At 48.1% G+C, this 19,778-nt stretch overlaps 1 protein-coding gene across 6 annotated transcripts in view; it reads right to left on the bottom strand.

The window, feature by feature from the left end:
• Positions 1–19,778, bottom strand: part of USP10 (ubiquitin specific peptidase 10) — a 102,188-nt gene that overhangs the window by 31,335 nt on the left and 51,075 nt on the right. For 2 of the 6 annotated variants that reach the window (XM_063945704.1, XM_063945700.1), the window contains 5 exons: positions 18,012–18,103; positions 16,611–16,720; positions 16,365–16,420; positions 15,779–15,903; positions 2,187–2,298 (listed from right to left, as the gene is read on the bottom strand). In XM_063945704.1, the coding sequence (XP_063801774.1) occupies positions 2,187–2,298; positions 15,779–15,903; positions 16,365–16,420; positions 16,611–16,720; positions 18,012–18,103 (495 nt within the window). The remainder of the gene's footprint in view (positions 1–2,186; positions 2,299–15,778; positions 15,904–16,364; positions 16,421–16,610; positions 16,721–18,011; positions 18,104–19,778) is intronic. The other 4 variants (XM_063945705.1, XM_063945703.1, XM_063945701.1 and 1 more) reach the window with 3 other exon arrangements.

Genomic DNA, 19,778 nt, shown 5'->3' on the forward strand with positions numbered 1-19,778 from the left:
GCGGGCTTCTTCTCCCGTTTTTCTGAGACCTGGCAGGGGTTAAATACATCCATATAGCCCCCAGAGGCTATATGTGATGTATTTTTAGCCAGAATAAGGTACTATCATTGCTGCCCAGGGCGCCCCCCCAGCGCCCTGCACCCTCAGTGACCGCTGCTATGAAGTGTGCTGACAACAATGGCGCACAGCTGCAGTGCTGTGCGCTACCTTATGAAGACTGAAAAGTCTTCTGCCGCCGGTTTCTGGACCTCTTCACTTTTCGGCATCTGCAAGGGGGTCGGCGGCGCGGCTCCGGGACGAACCCCAGGGTGAGACCTGTGTTCCGACTCCCTCTGGAGCTAATGGTGTCCAGTAGCCTAAGAAGCCAATCCATCCTGCACGCAGGTGAGTTCACTTCTCTCCCCTAAGTCCCTCGTAGCAGTGAGCCTGTTGCCAGCAGGACTCACTGAAAATAAGAAACCTAACAAAACTTTTACTCTAAGCAGCTCTTTAGGAGAGCCACCTAGATTGCACCCTTCTCGGCCGGGCACAAAAATCTAACTGGGGCTTGGAGGAGGGTCATGGGGGGAGGAGCCAGTGCACACCACCTGATCCTAAAGCTTTTACTTTTGTGCCCTGTCTCCTGCGGAGCCGCTATTCCCCATGGTCCTGACGGAGTCCCCAGCATCCACTTAGGACGTCAGAGAAAAACCAGTGATATGTGCAAGGTGATAAACGCACCAGCCAATCAGCTCCAATATGTAAATGAACCGTTAGGATCTGATTGGCTGGTGCCTTTATCACCTTGCACATATCACTGGTTTATCACTTCCTTATGCCTTCTCCAGGTTAATACATCTGCCCCACTGACTTTATGGTTATTATGTCGTCTTAACACAGTTTTGAGGAATGGCGTGGGCTGGTGTGCTGAGGAAGTCTGCTGCTATGTGGAGTGGGCACTCCTCTTCCTGGTCAGTAACCGGCGGGGATTATAGCTATAACGAGCCGGAAGGGGAAATGACAACCAGACCAGAATCCCACAATCACAGGGCAAGTTCCAGACGGCAAAAATAGAGCTTCCAAACACTTAGAACCAAGCCTTCTGTACTGCAGCGCTGCGCCCCCAGACACCATCACCAGCTCGCTGCAATCATGCGAGGACACCATAACGCATCTGAATGGCACTTTTGGAAAGGTGTTAAATAATTGGTCAGTGAGCCCCAAACGCAGGGCTACAGAACGCTCGCTTGAAGAAAGCAAAGGAGGAAATGGTTCTGGCACATATGTATCCGATTAGAGCCACAAAACACCAGGACCCCGCAGTGCACTCTGTTTATATCACCCCGCGTGATCTCACACACACCGTGTACTGCACACAGTTACTAACTGAATACACATTGTGTCAATCTTATTTATCAAAGTAACCTAGTGAGACAAAGGAAACATGTAGCATATACAGAGGACACCAGCGGGGATCCAGCCACAATTGAGAGCCTATTATATTTGGATGTCAATCAAGTATCAAAAGCTGCAGACCAGTATTGCGTTATATCGGTGTCGTAATTCCTGTAATTATTGACTACAGATGGGCGGCACAAAATGTTTTCACTAGCCGGGGAAATGAAAAGTTTTCCCAGATACCAAATAGGACCGTAAACACTCACAAAAGAAATACATTTGAGGCACCTTGCAGCACAGAAACCCGGAATGCCATCACACACGGCCCCAAACCTATGACTCCCCACAGATCGGTCACTCGTGGTACCAAGCACAGCAGCGGTACAGGCCCTGAGCTGCCCAACAACTAACGGGAAAATGATGAGAATCCAGACAGAAGACAGGGTCCAGCTTACATCATTTGTATCTGCAACATATTTCCTTTATGGAATATTATGGCCTCACTAGGTCACTTGGCTTTGTCGTTAAAGTGTAATTAGCTTTGCATCTTGTTGGCCACACCATGCGATGTAAAAACAGCAACTAGCCCAGGCAAAATACAAAGATCCAGCGCAATTAACACACAATCCTAGGCAACGTTAATGTAATCAGTAATAAGTTTCCTATAGCAAAGAGACGTTGGCATAGGCTGCATGTTAGTGATCAGGCATACATTTCTTCTAGACATTATATATGGCTCGGGGCTAGCTGATGGCTATTCAGTCACTGTGCTATGACAAGCATACAGGAAAGACAATATAAATCCGTACTGTCATTCTCTGGGTACAGAAGCTTCTTCAGAGATAACATTTCTTCATGCAGCCCGTTCAGTACAAAGCCAAGATATTCTTCCGCGTCCTCCTGGCGGCCCTGTAAGAAAAACTGCACAGCGTTACACATACATTATATAGTCACACAGTGTGTAATATAACATTGTGTTACACACACTATATATTGTTATACAGTGTATAATACACCTGCACTGCATTACACATACATTAGGGGGAGAGGATTCCTCTGGTTACCTCCAACAATCCAAAAAGATACTTGTCGGTTAACTGGCTCCAAGCAAACCCCCCCCCCAAAAAAAAAAAAAACAGCCCTAGTGTTTTGTGTGGGTGTGTACGTGTGGTAGGGTCTACATAGAGTGTAAGCTCACCTGTGGCAGGGACTGGTGTCACTGACTAAATATCTGCAAAGCACTGCTGAAAATGTGTGCGCTACATACAGTAAATAATAAGAATTTACTTACCGATAATTCTATTTCTCGGAGTCCGTAGTGGATGCTGGGGTTCCTGAAAGGACCATGGGGAATAGCGGCTCCGCAGGAGACAGGGCACAAAAGTAAAGCTTTCCGATCAGGTGGTGTGCACTGGCTCCTCCCCCTATGACCCTCCTCCAAGCCAGTTAGGTACTGTGCCCGGACGAGCGTACACAATAAGGGAGGATTTTTGAATCCCGGGCAAGACTCATACCAGCCACACCAATCACACCGTACAACTTGTGATCTAAACCCAGTTAACAGCATGATAACAGCGGAGCCTCTGAAAAGATGGCTCACAACAATAATAACCCGATTTTTGTAACTATGTACAAGTATTGCAGATAATCCGCACTTGGGATGGGCGCCCAGCATCCACTACGGACTCCGAGAAATAGAATTATCGGTAAGTAAATTCTTATTTTCTCTATCGTCCTAGTGGATGCTGGGGTTCCTGAAAGGACCATGGGGATTATACCAAAGCTCCCAAACGGGCGGGAGAGTGCGGATGACTCTGCAGCACCGAATGAGAGAACTCCAGGTCCTCCTTAGCCAGGGTATCAAATTTGTAGAATTTAGCAAACGTGTTTGCCCCTGACCAAGTAGCTGCTCGGCAAAGTTGTAAAGCCGAGACCCCTCGGGCAGCCGCCCAAGATGAGCCCACCTTCCTTGTGGAATGGGCATTTACATATTTTGGCTGTGGCAGGCCTGCCACAGAATGTGCAAGCTGAATTGTATTACACATCCAACTAGCAATAGTCTGCTTAGAAGCAAGAGCACCCAGTTTGTTGGGTGCATACAGGATAACAGCAAGTCAGTTTTCCTGACTCCAGCCGTCCTGGAACATATTTTCAGGGCCCTGACAACATCTAGCAACTTGGAGTCCTCCAAGTCCCTAGTAGGTGCAAGGCACCACAATAAGCTGGTTCAGGTGAAACACTGACACCACCTTAGGGAGAGAACTGGGGACGAGTCCGCAGCTCTGCCCTGTCCGAATGGACAAACAGATATGGGCTTTTTTGAGAAAAAACCACCAATTTGACACTCGCCTGGTCCAGGCCAGGGCCAAGAGCATGGTCACTTTTCATGTGAGATGCTTCAAATCCACAGATTTGACTGGTTATAAACCAATGTGATTTGAGGAATCCCAGAACTACGTTGAGATCCCACAGTGCCACTGGAGGCACAAAAGGGGGTTGTATATGCAATACTCCCTTGACAAACTTCTGGACTTCAGGAACTGAAGCCAATTCTTTCTGGAAGAAAATCGACAGGGCCGAAATTTGAACCTTAATGGACCCCAATTTGAGGCCCATAGACACTCCTGTTTGCAGGAAATGCAGGAAACGACCGAGTTGAAATTTCTTTGTGGGGCCTTCCTGGCCTCACACCACGCAACATATTTTCGCCACATGTGGTGATAATGTTGTGCGGTCACCTCCTTTCTGGCTTTGACCAGGGTAGGAATGACCTCTTCCGGAATGCCTTTTTCCCTTAGGATCCGGCTTTCCACCGCCATGCCGACAAACGCAGCTGCGGTAAGTCTTGGAACAGACATGGTACTTGCTGAAGCAAGTCCCTTCTTAGCGGCAGAGGCCATAAGACCTCTGTAAGCATCTTTTGAAGTTCCGGGTACCAAGTCCTTCTTGGCCAATCCGGAGCCATGAGTATAGTTCTTACTCCTCTACGTCTTATAATTCTCAGCACCTTAGGTATGAGAAGCAGAGGAGGGAACACATACACCGACTGGTACACCCACGGTGTTACCAGAACGTCCACAGCTATTGCCTGAGGGTCTCTTGACCTGGCGCAATACCTGTCCCGTTTTTTTGTTCAGACGGGACGCCATCATGTCCACCTTTGGTATTTCCCAACGGTTTACAATCATGTGGAAAAAACTTCCCGATGAAGTTTCCACTCTCCCGGGTGGAGGTCGTGCCTGCTGAGGAAGTCTGCTTCCCAGTTTCCATTCCCGGGATGAAACACTGCTGACAGTGCTATCACATGATTTTCCGCCCAGCGAAAAGTCCTTGCAGTTTTTGCCATTGCCCTCCTGCTTCTTGTGTCGCCCTGTCTGTTTACGTGGGCGACTGCCGTGATGTTTTTCCCACTGGATCAATACCGGCTGACCTTGAAGCAGAGGTCTTGCTAAGCTTAGAGCATTATAAATTTACCCTTAGCTCCAGTATATTTATGTGGAGAAAAGTCTCCAGACTTGATCACACTCCCTGGAAATTTTTTCCTTGTGTGACTGCTCCCCAGCCTCTCGGGCTGGGCTCCGTGGTCACCAGCATCCAATCCTGAATGCCGAATCTGCGGCCCTCTAAAAGATGAGCACTCTATAACCACCACAGGAGAGACACCCTTGTCCTTGGATATAGGGTTATCCGCTGATGCATCTGAAGATGCGATCCGGACCATTTGTCCAGCAGATCCCACTGAAAAGTTCTTGCGTGAAATCTGCCGAATGGAATTGCTTCGTAGGAAGCCACCATTTTTACCAGGACCCTTGTGCAATGATGCACTGTTTTTAGGAGGTTCCTGACTAGCTCGGATAACTCCCTGGCTTTCTCTTCCGGGAGAAACACCTTTTTCTGGACTGTGTCCAGAATCATCCCTAGGCACAGCAGACGTGTCGTCGGGATCAGCTGCGATTTTGGAATATTTAGAATCCACCCGTGCTGTTGTAGCAGTATCCGAGATAGTGCTACTCCGACCTCCAACTGTTCCCTGGACTATGCCCTTATCAGGAGATCGTCCAAGTAAGGGATAATTAAGACGCCTTTTCTTCGAAGAAGAATCATCATTTCGGCCATTACCTTGGTAAAGACCCGGGGTGCCGTGGACAATCCAAACGGCAGCGTCTGAAACTGATAGTGACAGTTCTGCACCACGAACCTGAGGTACCCTTAGTGAGAAGGGCAAATTTGGGACATAGAGGTAAGCATCCCTGATGTCCCGGGACACTATATAGTCCCCTTCTTCCTGGTTCGTTATCACTGCTCTGAGTGACTCCATCTTGATTTGAACCTTTGTAAGTGTTCAAAAATTTTTTTAGAATAAGTCTCACCTAGCCTTCTGGCTTCAGTACCACAATATAGTGTGGAATAATACCCCTTTTCTTGTAGTAGGAGGGGTAATTTAATTATCACCTGCTGGGAATACAGCTTGTGAATTTTTTCCCATACTGCCTCCTTGTCGGAGGGAGACCTTGGTAAAGCAGACTTCAGGAGCCTGCGAAGGGGAAACGTCTCGACATTCCAATCTGTACCCCTGGGATACTACTTGTAGGATCCAGGGGTCCTGTACGGTCTCAGCGCCATGCTGAGAACTTGTCAGAAGCGGTGGAACGCTTCTGTTCCTGGGAATGGGCTGCCTGCTGCAGTCTTCTTCCCTTTCCTCTATCCCTGGGCAGATATGATCTTATAGGGACGAAAGGACTGAGGCTGAAAAGACGGTGTCTTTTTCTGCAGAGATGTGACTTAGGGTAAAAACGGCGGATTTTCCAGCAGTTGCCGTGGCCACCAGGTCCGATGGACCGACCCCAAATAACTCCTCTTCCTTTATACGGCAATACACCTTTGTGCCGTTTGGAATCTGCATCACCTGACCACTGTCGTGTCCATAAACATCTTCTGGCAGATATGGACATCGCACTTACTCTTGATGCCAGAGTGCAAATATCCCTCTGTGCATCTCGCATATATAGAAATGCATCCTTTAAATGCTCTATAGTCAATAAAATACTGTCCCTGTCAAGGGTATCAATATTTTTAGTCAGGGAATCCGACCAAGCCATCCCAGCTCTGCACATCCAGGCTGAGGCGATCGCTGGTCGCAGTATAACACCAGTATGTGTGTATATACTTTTTATGATATTTTCCAGCCTCCTGTCAGCTGGTCCTTGAGGACGGCCCTATCTATAGACGGTACCGCCACTTGTTTTGATAAGCGTGTGAGCGCCTTATCCACCCTAAGGGGTGTTTCCCAACGCGCCCTAACTTCTGGCGGGAAAGGGTATACCGCCCATAATTTTCTATCGGGGGGAACCCACGCATCATCACACACTTTATTTAATTTATCTGATTCAGGAAAAACTACGGTAGTTTTTTCACATCCCACATAATACCCTCTTTTGTGGTACTTGTAGTATCAGAAATATGTAACACCTCCTTCATTGCCTTTAACGTGTGGCCCTAATAAGGAATACGTTTGTTTATTCACCGTCGACACTGGATTCAGTGTCCCTGTCTGTGTCTGTGTCGACCGACTAAAGTAAACGGGCGTTTTAAAACCCCTGACGGTGTTTTTGAGACGTCTGGACCGGTACTAATTGTTTGTCGGCCGTCTCATGTCGTCAACCGACCTTGCAGCGTGTTGACATTATCACGTAATTCCCTAAATAAGCCATCCATTCCGGTGTCGACTCCCTAGAGAGTGACATCACCATTACAGGCAATTGCTCCGCCTCCTCACCAACATCGTCCTCATACATGTCGACACACACGTACCGACACACAGCACACACACAGGGAATGCTCTGATAGAGGACAGGACCCACTAGCCCTTTGGAGAGACAGAGGGAGAGTTTACCAGCACACACCAAAAACGCTATAATTATATAGGGACAACCTTATATAAGTGTTTTCCCTTATAGCATCTTTTTTATATATTTCTAACGCCAAATTAGTGCCCCCCCTCTCTGTTTTAACCCTGTTTCTGTAGTGCAGTGCAGGGGAGAGCCTGGGAGCCTTCCCTCCAGCCTTTCTGTGAGGGAAAATGGCGCTGTGTGCTGAGGAGATAGGCCCCGCCCCTTGTTCGGCGGCCTCGTCTCCCGCTCTTAACGGATTCTGGCAGGGGTTAAATATCTCCATATAGCCTCCGGAGGCTATATGTGAGGTATTTTTAGCCAAAATAGGTATTCATTTGCCTCCCAGGGCGCCCCCCTCCCAGCGCCCTGCACCCTCAGTGACTGCCGTGTGAAGTGTGCTGAGAGGAAAATGGCGCACAGCTGCAGTGCTGTGCGCTACCTTTAGAAGACTGAGGAGTCTTCTGCCGCCGATTCTGGACCTCTTCTTACTTCAGCATCTGCAAGGGGGCCGGCGGCAAGGCTCCGGTGACCATCCAGGCTGTACCTGTGATCGTCCCTCTGGAGCTGATGTCCAGTAGCCAAGAAGCCAATCCATCCTGCACGCAGGTGAGTTCACTTCTTCTCCCCTAAGTCCCTCGTTGCAGTGATCCTGTTGCCAGCAGGACTCACTGTAAAATAAAAAACCTAAGCTAAACTTTTCTAAGCAGCTCTTTAGGAGAGCCACCTAGATTGCACCCTTCTCGGCCGGGCACAAAAATCTAACTGGCTTGGAGGAGGGTCATAGGGGGAGGAGCCAGTGCACACCACCTGATCGGAAAGCTTTACTTTTGTGCCCTGTCTCCTGCGGAGCCGCTATTCCCCATGGTCCTTTCAGGAACCCCAGCATCCACTAGGACGATAGAGAAAACTGGAAATAGTGACGCAGTGGGCCGATGCAATTGCAAGTGCCCCCTGCTGGGCGCCTATAGAAATGAGCGTCTATTGGGGCTATTTAATTGTTGCTCTGATCAGATGAAAATTAGTGTTTAAGGCACTTGATAGCCGCAAAGCGGCTAAACCTGTCTAAAGAGCTTGAATGTGCGTTCAAAGTCCAGGTTTGTGCCCTCAAACTACACACTTTATAGAATAGCTCAGACAGATGCCCATTGCTACAGATGCCCAGCAGGGGATACGTGCAACAATTGAATAGGGCCTGGTATGCACTGTTACCTGTGTTACACATACAATATATATGTCCATAGATATTTAATAATAAGAATTTACTTACCGATAATTCTATTTCTCGTAGTCCGTAGTGGATGCTGGGAACTCCGTAAGGACCATGGGGAATAGCGGCTCCGCAGGAGACTGGGCACATCTAAAGAAAGCTTTAGGATCACCTGGTGTGCACTGGCTCCTCCCCCTATGACCCTCCTCCAAGCCTCAGTTAGGATACTGTGCCCGGACGAGCGTACACAATAAGGAAGGATTTTGAATCCCGGGTAAGACTCATACCAGCCACACCAATCACACTGTACAACTTGTGATTTGAACCCAGTTAACAGCATGATAATAGAGGAGCCTCTAGAAAAGATGGCTCACTACAACAATAACCCGAATTTTTTGGTAACAATAATTATGTACCAGTATTGCAGACAATCCGCACTTGGGATGGGCGCCCAGCATCCACTACGGACTACGAGAAATAGAATTATCGGTAAGTAAATTCTTATTTTCTCTGACGTCCTAGTGGATGCTGGGAACTCCGTAAGGACCATGGGGATTATACCAAAGCTCCCAAACGGGCGGGAGAGTGCGGATGACTCTGCAGCACCGAATGAGAGAACTCCAGGTCCTCCTCAGCCAAGATATCAAATTTGTAGAATTTTACAAACGTATTTGCTCCTGACCAAGTAACTGCTCGGCAAAGTTGTAAAGCCGAGACCCCTCGGGCAGCTGCCCAAGATGAGCCCACCTTCCTTGTGGAGTGGGCATTTTAAGATTTTTGGCTGTGGCAGGCCTGCCACAGAATGTGCAAGCTGAATTGTACTACAAATCCAACGAGCAATCGTCTGCTTAGAAGCAGGAGCACCCAGTTTGTTGGGTGCATACAGGATAAACAGCGAGTCAGATTTTCTGACTCCAGTCGTCCTGGAAACATGTATTTTCAGGGTCCTGACCACGTCAAGCAACTTGGAATCCTCCAAGTCCTTAGTAGCCGCAGGTACCACAATAGGTTGGTCCATGTGAAATGCAGAAACCACCTTAGGTAGAAAATTTGAGGACGAGTCCTCAATTCTGCCCTTTCAGAATGAAATATTAAGTAAGGGCTTTTATATGATAAAGCCGCCAATTCTGACACCCGCCTGGCTGAAACCAGGGCTAACTCGTCACTTCCATGTGAGATATTTTAAGTCCACAGTGGTGAGTGGTTCAAACCAATGTGACTTTAGGAAACTCAACACAACATTGAGATCCCCAAGGTGCCACTGGAGGCACAAAAGGAGACTGTATATGCAGTACCCCTTTTACAAATGTCTGAACTTCAGGCACTGAAGCCAGTTCTTTTTGGAAGAAAATCGACAGGGCCGAAATTTGAACCTTAATGGACCCTAATTTTAGGCCCATAGACAGTCCTGTTTGCAGGAAATGGAGGAAACGACCCAGTTGAAATTCCTCTGTAGGGGCCTTCTTGGCCTCACCCCACGCAACATATTTTCGCCAAATGCGGTGATAATGTTTTTCGGTTACGTCTTTCCTGGCCTTGACCAGGGTAGGGATCTTCAGGATCCGGCGTTCAACCGCCATGCCGTCAAACGCAGCCGCGGTAAGTCTTGGAACAGACAAGGCCCTTGCTGGAGCAGGTCCTTTCTTAGAGGTAGAGGCCACGGTTCGTCCGTGAGCATCTCTTGAAGTTCCGGATACCAAGTCCTTCTTGGCCAATCCGGAACCACGAGTATAGTTCTTACTCCTCTCCTTCTTATGATTCTCAGTACTTTTGGTATGAGGGGCAGAGGAGGGAACACATACACTGACTGGTACACCCACGGTGTTACCAGAGCGTCCACTGCTATTGCCTGAGGGTCCCTTGACCTGGCGCAATATCTGTCTAGTTTTTTGTTTAGACGGGACGCCATTATGTCCACCTTTTGTTTTTCCCAACGGTTTACAATCAGGTGGAAGACTTCTGGGTGAAGTCCCCACTCTCCCGGGTGAAGGTCGTGTCTGCTGAGGAAGTCTGCTTCCCAGTTGTCCACTCCCGGAATGAACACTGCTGACAGTGCTATCACATGATTTTCCGCCCAGCGAAAATCCTTGCAGCTTCTGCCATTGCCCTCCTGCTTCTCGTGCCGCCCTGTCTGTTTACGTGGGCGACTGACGTGATGTTGTCCGATTGGATCAATACCGCCTGACCCTGAAGCAGGGGTTTCGCTTGACTTAGGGCATTGTAAATGGCCCTTAGTTCCAGAATGTTTATATGAAGAGATGTCTCCAGGCTTGACCATAAGCCCTGGAAATTCCTTCCCTGTGTGACTGCTCCCCAGCCTCGCAGGCTGGCATCCGTGGCCACCAGGACCCAGTCCCGAATGCCGAATCTGCGGCCCTCTAGAAGATGAGCACTCTGCAACCACCACAGGAGGGATACCCTTGTCCCTGGTGACAGGGTTATCCGCTGAAGCATCTGAAGATGCGACCCGGACCATTTGTCCAGAAGGTTTCACTGTGCGTGGAATCTGCCGAATGGGATTGCTTCGTAGGAAGCCACCATTTTTACCCAGAACCCTTGTGCATTGATGCACTGAGACTTGGTTCGGTTTTAGGAGGTTCCTGACTAGCTCGGATAACTCCCTGGCTTTCTCCTCCGGGAGAAGCACCTTCTTTCTGGACTATGTCCAGAATCATCCCTAGGAACAGAAGACAAGTCGTCGGAACCAGCTGCGATTTTGGAATATTGAAAATCCAATCGTGCTGCCGCAACACTACCTGATATAGTGCTACACCGATCTCCAACTGTTCCCTGGATCTTACCCTTATCAGGGAATCGTCCAAGTAAAGGATAACTAAAATTCCCTTCCTTCGAAGGAATATCATCATTTCGGTCATTACTTCAGTAAAGACCCGGGGTGCCGTGGACCATCCCTACGGCAGCGTCCGAACTGATACAGTTCTGTACCATAACCTGAAATACCCTTGGTGAGAAGGGTAAATTTTGACGTGAAGGTAAGCCTCCTTGATGTCCCGAGACATCATGTAGTCCCCTTCTTCCAGGTTTGCAATCACTGCTCTGAGTGACTCAATTTTTAATTTGAACCTCTGTATGCAAGTGTTCAAAGATTTTAGATTTTAAAATCGGTCTCACCGAGCCGTCTGGCTTCGGTACCACAATAGTGTGGAATAATACCCCGTTCCCTGTTGCAGGAGGGGTACCTTGATTATCACCTGCTGGGGATACAAAGCTTGTGAATGGCTTCCAAAACTTCCTCCCTGTCAGCGGGAGACGTCGGTAAAACAGACTTTTGGAAACGGCGAGGGGAATACGTCTCGAATTCCAATTTGTACCCCTGAAATATTATCTGAAGGATCCAGGGGTCTACTTGCGAGTGAGCCCACTGCGCACTGAAATTCATTGAGAACGGGACCCCACCGTGCCTGAACTTGTAAAGCCCTAGCGTCATACTGAGGGCTTGGCAGCGGCGGAAAAGGGTTTCTGTTCCTTGGAACTGGCTGATCTCTGCAGCCATTTTCCTCTCCCTCTGTCACGAGCAGAAAAGAGAAACCCTTTTGTCCGCTTGCCAACCAGGACTGCGCCTGATAATACGGCGTCTTATTTTGAGAGGCGACCTGGGGTACATCCCCTCTTTTAAGGCAATACTTCCAAATGCCGTTTGGAATCCGCATCACCTAACCACTTTACTGGAATAATTGGACAACGCACTTATACTTGATGCCAGTCGGCAAATATTCCGCTGTGCATCCTGCATATATAGAAATGCATCTTTTAATTGCTCTATAGGCAATAATATACTGTCCTTATCTAGGATATCATATTTCCAGTCAGGGAATCCGACCACGCCAACCCAGCACTGCACATCCAGGCTGAGGCGATTGCTGGTCGCAGTATAACACCAGTATGTGTGTAAATACATTTTAGGATACGCTCCTGCTTTCTATCAGCAGGATCCTTAAGGGCGGCCATCTCAGGAGAGGGTAGAGCCCTTGTTTTTACAAGCGTGTGAGCGCTTTATCCACCCTAGGGGGTGTTTCCCAACGCACCCTAACCTCTGGCGGGAAAAGGTATACTGCCAATAACTTTTGAGAAAATATCAATTGTTATCGGGGGGAAACCCACGCATCATCACACACCTCATTTTATTTCTCAGATTCAGGAAAACTACAGGAAGTTTTTCCTCACCAAACATAATACAGGTTGAGTATCCCATATCCACATATTCCGAAATACGGAATATTCCGAAATACGGACTTTTTTGAGTGAGACTGAGATAGTGAAATCTTTGTTTTCTGTGTCTCAATGTACTCAAATTTTGTTTAATACACAAAGTTATTAAAAATATTGTATTAAATAAACTTCAGGCTGTGTGTATAAGGTGTATATGAAACATAAATGAATTATGTGAATGTACACACACTTTGTTTAATACACAAAGTTATCAAAAATATTGGCTAAAATTACCTTCAGGCTGTCTGTATAAGGTGTATATGAAACATAAATGCATTCTGTGCTTAGACTTAGGTCCCATCGCCATGATATCTCATTATTATATGCAATTATTCCAAAATACGGAAAAATCCGATATCCAAAATACCTCTGGTCCCAAGCGTTTTGGATAAGGGATACTCAACCTGTACCCCTTTTTTTATTTTGGTGGTATTCATATTATCAGAAAAGTGTAAACTTTTTCCATTGCCTCAATCATGCAATGTGTGGCCCTATTGGAAATCACGGTTGTCTCTTCACCGTCGACACAGGAGTCAGTACCCCTGTCGGCGTCTGTATCTGAGGTAACGGGCGCTTTAGGGCCCCTGTATGAGACGTCTGGACATGCACAAGCTGAGTAGCCGGCTGTCTCATGTCAACCACTGTCTTTTATACAAAGCTGACACTGTCACGCAATTTCAACAGTACATCCACTCAGGTTTCGACCCCCTAGGGGGTGACAACACTATTTCAGACACTCTACTCCGTCTCCTCATCATTTTTCTCCTCATACATGTCGACACCAACGTACCGACACACAGCACACACACAGGGAATGCTCTGATAGAGGACAGGACCCCACTAGCCCTTTGGGGAGACAGAGGGAGAGTTTGCCAGCACACACCAGAGCGCTATATATATATACAGGGATAACCTTATATAAGTGTTTTTCCCTTTATAGCTGCTGTATTGTTATATACTGCGCCTAATTTGTGCCCCCCTCTCTTTTTTAACCCCTTTCTGTAGTGTAGTGACTGCAGGGGAGAGCCAGGGAGCTTCCCTCCAACTGAGCTGTGAGGGAAAATGGCGCCAGTGTGCTGAGGAGATAGGCTCCGCCCCTTTCTCGGCGTCCTTATCCTTTTTCTGTATGTTTTGGCAGGGGTTAAATGCATCCATATAGCCCAGGAGTTATATGTGATGCATTTATTTTAGCCATATAAGGTTTTTTTATCGATTTATTGCGTCTCAGGGCGCTGCCCCCCCCAGCGCCCTGCACCCTCAGTGACCGGAGTGTGAAGTGTGCTGAGAGCAATGGCGCACAGCTGCGGTGCTGTGCGCTACCTTATCTGAAGACAGGATCGTCTTCTGCCGCCGATTTTTCCGGACCTCTTCGCTCTTCTGGCTCTGTAAGGGGGACGGCGGCGCGGCTCCGGTGACCCATCCAGGCTGAACCTGTGATCGTCCCTCTGGAGCTAATGTCCAGTAGCCTAAGAAGCCCAATCCACTCTGCACGCAGGTGAGTTCGCTTCTTCTCCCCTTAGTCCCTCGATGCAGTGAGCCTGTTGCCAGCAGGTCTCACTGAAAATAATAAACCTAAACTAAAACTTTCACAAACAGCTCAGGAGAGCCCCTAGTGTGCACCCTTCTCGTCGGGCACAGAAATCTAACTGAGGCTTGGAGGAGGGTCATAGGGGGAGGAGCCAGTGCACACCAGGTGATCCTAAAGCTTTCTTTAGATGTGCCCAGTCTCCTGCGGAGCCGCTATTCCCCATGGTCCTTACGGAGTTCCCAGCATCCACTAGGACGTCAGAGAAATATAGTATAACTGTGCTGACACTCAAGATAGTCATACACAGTACTATACAATACATGTGATATTTTATAGAGCCGCACAGTTTTACACAGTCATATGGTATCTGGTAGAGCTGTACAGAATACAGTCATGTGGTATTTAGTATAGTCACACAATAGATACAGTTGTGCAGTGATTATGAACACTCAGTACTGTCTAGTACCAACAGAGGTATGACCCTAGTTTCCCGTAACACACCCTAACACAGGGGTCTTCAACCTGTGGCCCTCCAGCTGCTGTGGAACTACACATCCCTGTCATGACCTTCCAGTTTTGCTATTGGCAGGGTATGCTGGGATGTGTAGTTCCACAGCAGCTGCAGGGCCATAGGTTGAAGACTCTATGCTTTAAGAGAACCATATTTGGCACAGATTTATCAAGTCTTGATGCAGTGATAAAGTACCAACCAATCAGCTTCTGTCATTTTTCAAACACAGCCTGTGAAACGGCAGCTCGGAGCTGATTGGTTGGTACCTATCACTGTGCAATTGATCACTCTCCAAGTCTTGATAAATCTGGGCCTTATGGTGCCCATACACTTGTGCGATGCCCCGCGACGCAACATCGCGGGGCATCGCACCGGAACTGCCAAAGTGATTACCATGCGATAGATCGCATGGTAATCACGTGATGGGCACGTCACCGCCGAGTGGGAGCGGCCTCCATCCGCTCCCGGCGGGTGCCCGTCGCAGCATATATATAGCATGTGTTTTTAAAAACACATGCAATCGCACGGTGATTTGAAAAATATTAAGTGCAGTACATACTATCTTGCGACGTGAGATTCGACCGGCGTGCCCGCGTATCGCGTCGAAAGGTACCTAAAATGTGCATACAATCCTTCCATTTCTCTCACAGATGCGGTCGAAATCGAAGGTTAGCACCGCTTATCTCACAAGTGTATGGGCACCATTAGTGTGGTAAGATCTCACCCATGACCAGATGCCCGAGACCAGGACAGCCATGACTTAGGTAATGGTTACTCGCTGGCAGAGCCTCAGTCGCAGGGACTTGCTGACAAGAGAACACAGGGCCCCGCAGAGGCAGTACAATGACTGGTTACGGACAGAACGTCCCATGGCAGATCGCTATTACTCTATTTCCATTATACTGTGGTAACACATCCATTGGCTGATATTACAATACACCTCAGAACAAAAGAGCGGCATCTCCAGTAATGGGAGTATAAAACCAATCCCTCCCTCACGCGATCAGGAGATGAAGCCTCTGCTAGCGTATTACCTTCTCGGATAGAGTCGACTTGGACACGGTCAGCAAACGGTAGATGTACGTAGGTTCAAAAGCTGCCCCAGGCCGGATGTCTCGGACGATCTTATCTCCGGGGACTGCCAAGGAATCGCAGGACACTGAGGTTAGTGACAGAAAGGGACTCATTACTATTCTCATGGGTGTCATTCTGCAGCCACATTCGTCCTGTCCGCTCACCTACATGCGTTCCTGCCCTGTATATATATATATGTGGCACTTCCCGACCGGCCAGAGATGATGACTACTCCCCAAATGTTACTAACCAATGCATCAGCTCAAGGCTCGTGTGAGTACATTAAGCACTAATTTCCATTCTTCTCTTTGCATCTTATAACATTGCTTTGTAATAACGATGAAGGATCACACCTCCGTAGTGCTGTATGGCGGACACACGCTAAATAAGCCATCAGCACAGATGTAATGCACAGTGGAATTAGACTGAGCAGCGCTAATAAGAGCCAAGTATCAGAGTGTCTGCCACACGCTGCCATGAAATTCCCTATGGGGAAGGTACAACTTACAGCACATAACAATATAACGCAGCAGCGCGCGCACATACCCTGCTTCGCTTTCGGGAGAACCGGCATGTTTGTGAACTCATTCATCAGTCGTACACTGAAAATAAACACAAATACCATATTATGGTTTCAGCGTTTTTGTACCCTCTTTGGAGCGAATTACATGTATGTATTGATCTCTGGAAACTGATGGACACCAGCAGCCAGCATGCCCTACTCATCCCAATATGGTAACCAGGACAATGACAGACACAGGAGAGGGTACACAGCGTGGCCATCGTACTTACAAGCTGTCAATCATTGGAGTTGATGTACATGGTCTCTGCAGCTTTGTGTACATTGGAATGCACTTCATAAGGTGATACATAGGAGGACACGCCACCAGAGCTTGTAGGGTCTGCAGGACAGGTTAAGGAGAACGCTCTGACCACAAAATCTACCAGGAGGATCTCCCACCCACTTATAAACTACAGCGGGAGGGGATGTCCCGGCTGATTATTAACACACAGAGGGAGGGGATCTCCTGGCCGCTTATAAACCACAGCGGGAGATCTCCCAGCCACGGGAGATCTCCCAGCCACTTATAAGCCACAGCGGGAGATCTCCCAGCCACTTATAAGCCACAGCGGGAGGGGATCTCCTGGTCACTTAACTCGCAGTGGGACAGGATCGCCCAGCCGCTTATTAACCACAGCGGGAGGGGATCTCCCTGCCGCTTATTAACCACAGCGGGAGGGGATCTCCCTGCCGCTTATTAACCACAGCGGGAGGGGATCCCCCGGCCGCTTATTAACCACAGCGGGAGGGGATCTCCCGGCCGCTTATTAACCACAGCGGGAGGGGATCTCCCGGCCGCTTATTAACCACAGCGGGAGGGGATCTCCCGGCCGCTTATTAACCACAGCGGGAGGGGATCTCCCGGCCGCTTATTAACCACAGCGGGAGGGGATCTCCCGGCCGCTTATTAACCACAGCGGGAGGGGATCTCCCGGGCGCTTATTAACCACAGCGGGAGGGGATCTCCCGGGCGCTTATTAACCACAGCGGGAGGGGATCTCCCGGGCGCTTATTAACCACATCGGGAGGGGATCTCCCAGCCACATATTAACCACAGCGGGAGGGGATCTCCCGGCCGCTTATTAACCACAGCGAGATGGGATCTCCCGGCCGCTTATTAACCACAGCGGGAGGGGGATCTCCCGGGCGCTTATTAACCACAGCGGGAGGGGGATCTCCCGGCCGCTTAAAAGCCATATCAGTAGGAACAGACTGACATTCCAAGACAAAGCAAACGCACCTTCAAAATTACTGCCACATTTTGGAGAGTATCTTCCATTGAAGTTAATGAATGTACATCGTCTGTAATCCTGAGGACTACAAGGTATAACTGATGATCTCCCAAGTTCTGGAACAGTCAGCCCACCCCTGGAGCAGACGTATGGTGGCCATAATATTATCACCTTCTCTCCCCGCATTAAAGAAAAGCTCCAATTATGTCTTCATCTAAGCTATTACACAAGTCAGTGTTACATAATCAGCCCAACTGCCCTGTTGGAAACACTGGAAGTACATTAGTGGCATCTCTACACGTGACCTGTTTATCACTGGAAAAGATCCTGTACTCCTGTATAAGATTAACAGTCCCAGCAAACGCCTGTCAACAACTGGACAGCCAGCACTAAGGATACAGCATTGATGTAGCACCAGTTTCCTTTGTTGACGAGTCCTCGTGGCTGTAATGAGACTGGCTTATGGACAAGCTTCACGCCCTCCAGTAGCTCTGTGAATGATATGAAAAACATTACCTTAGCCCACATATTATACTAGTAACACTATAGCTATAACAGCAAGTAAATGACATAGTACAGATTCCCCACACATCATACCCGACTCTCAGGAACCACTAGCCCAGATCCCATAACGCGCTACATCATGGCACAGTATAATCAGACCGCACAGGCATACGGTCAGGACCTTTTATTCTTGTTGACGTCATTATTAGCGTGACTAGATTGCTATACCAGGGTCTAGGAAGACGTAATGCACCTGAGGTGTAATAATCTGGCTGTGGACTTCAGTTATACACACGGGAAGGCTGTGACAAGATACTGGGATCAATATCGCTCCTCCCAGATCTTTTCCCCAATCCCTGCTACAGCTCACACACAAACAGGACAACACAAGAGCCCCCTCATATGGGTGAAGCTGGTCCCAGTGGAGTGTAACCACGATGCCCACATGCGAAGAGCCTCAGACGGGCAAACCTGTCCTTTGGTTCCCTGAAGATATTGAAACCTCCCAATAAAACATTTTATTGGCTTTTTAACACCCTTACGCAACTTTCACTAAACCCACAGCATCCGTGTGTTATCTCTGATCACGTATTTCTCTCATCCTGCAGATGTGTTTCCAATTTAATAAAGCCATGTAATAACCAAGGGCACCATTAATACGCAATGGGCTGGTTATATGGAATTCATGACTGACAACACACAGAAAGACCATAGAGATTAAACAACACTTTTAGTAAAAGTGCTAGAAGGGAGCAAAAGCCATTTAATTCAAGCAATGAACACATTTTTAGAGCTCAAATAACCTGCAGATCATCATGAAGACATCATGGTTCAATTGCATAATAAGTTATGGCATTGTATAAAACTACACTGCACACAATGAGTGCTAAGCGCCATCTAGTGGCCCATGTTTGTTTCATCAAAATAAAGGGTGCAAGATAAATGTTATTAATATTTGATTATACAGCCCCCTCATATTACACAATGTAGATGCTGTTTGGGGATATGAAAGCCCAGCACCGTGTCTCTATTCACCGCTGTCTTCGTATATAGATGAATCTACACGTCAGAGCCTCCTGAAAACCCTAGATACTGTAGGACGGTGAAGTTACTGGCAGAGCACAATATAATCAGTCAAAAGGCACAAGAATAAGAGAGCGTCATGGTGGAGGAAGGCTGCAAGTAACAAAGCGCTAACAATTCACAAGAAGTACTTACATGCACCTTAGCTATTACTATTAACGCCACATGATTCTGCAGCATAGTAATACAGGCCTAGGCTATACTGCAAAACTCAGCGGTCCTTCAGAGCTGCAAAGTCGAGCAGTAGGCAGCTCAGGAGCTAGATGCGCAGAACCCCCCCCCCCCTCCCAAGGAGGAATGACCTGGAGCTAAACAGGCAGAACTGTGCAATCAGCCCTCTGCATGATCTGCCGCAGATCTCAGCATTAGTCTGGATGATTGCATTTATACTTGCTGGACCCATCACATCTTACCGAAGAACCTATAGCCGCCTGGATACAAGCGCATAGAGCACATACTGAACCATGTGAAAGCATTACTACAGACACCTCGCACTGCACCATCTATGCATATACTGCAACATAACAAGGAATCCTAGACAGCGCTACACCGAGGCATGTGCGCCCCAATAACCCCTAG

The sequence above is a fragment of the Pseudophryne corroboree genome, chromosome 11, assembly GCF_028390025.1.
Source record: "Pseudophryne corroboree isolate aPseCor3 chromosome 11, aPseCor3.hap2, whole genome shotgun sequence".
In the NCBI taxonomy this organism is placed as follows: domain Eukaryota; kingdom Metazoa; phylum Chordata; class Amphibia; order Anura; family Myobatrachidae; genus Pseudophryne; species Pseudophryne corroboree.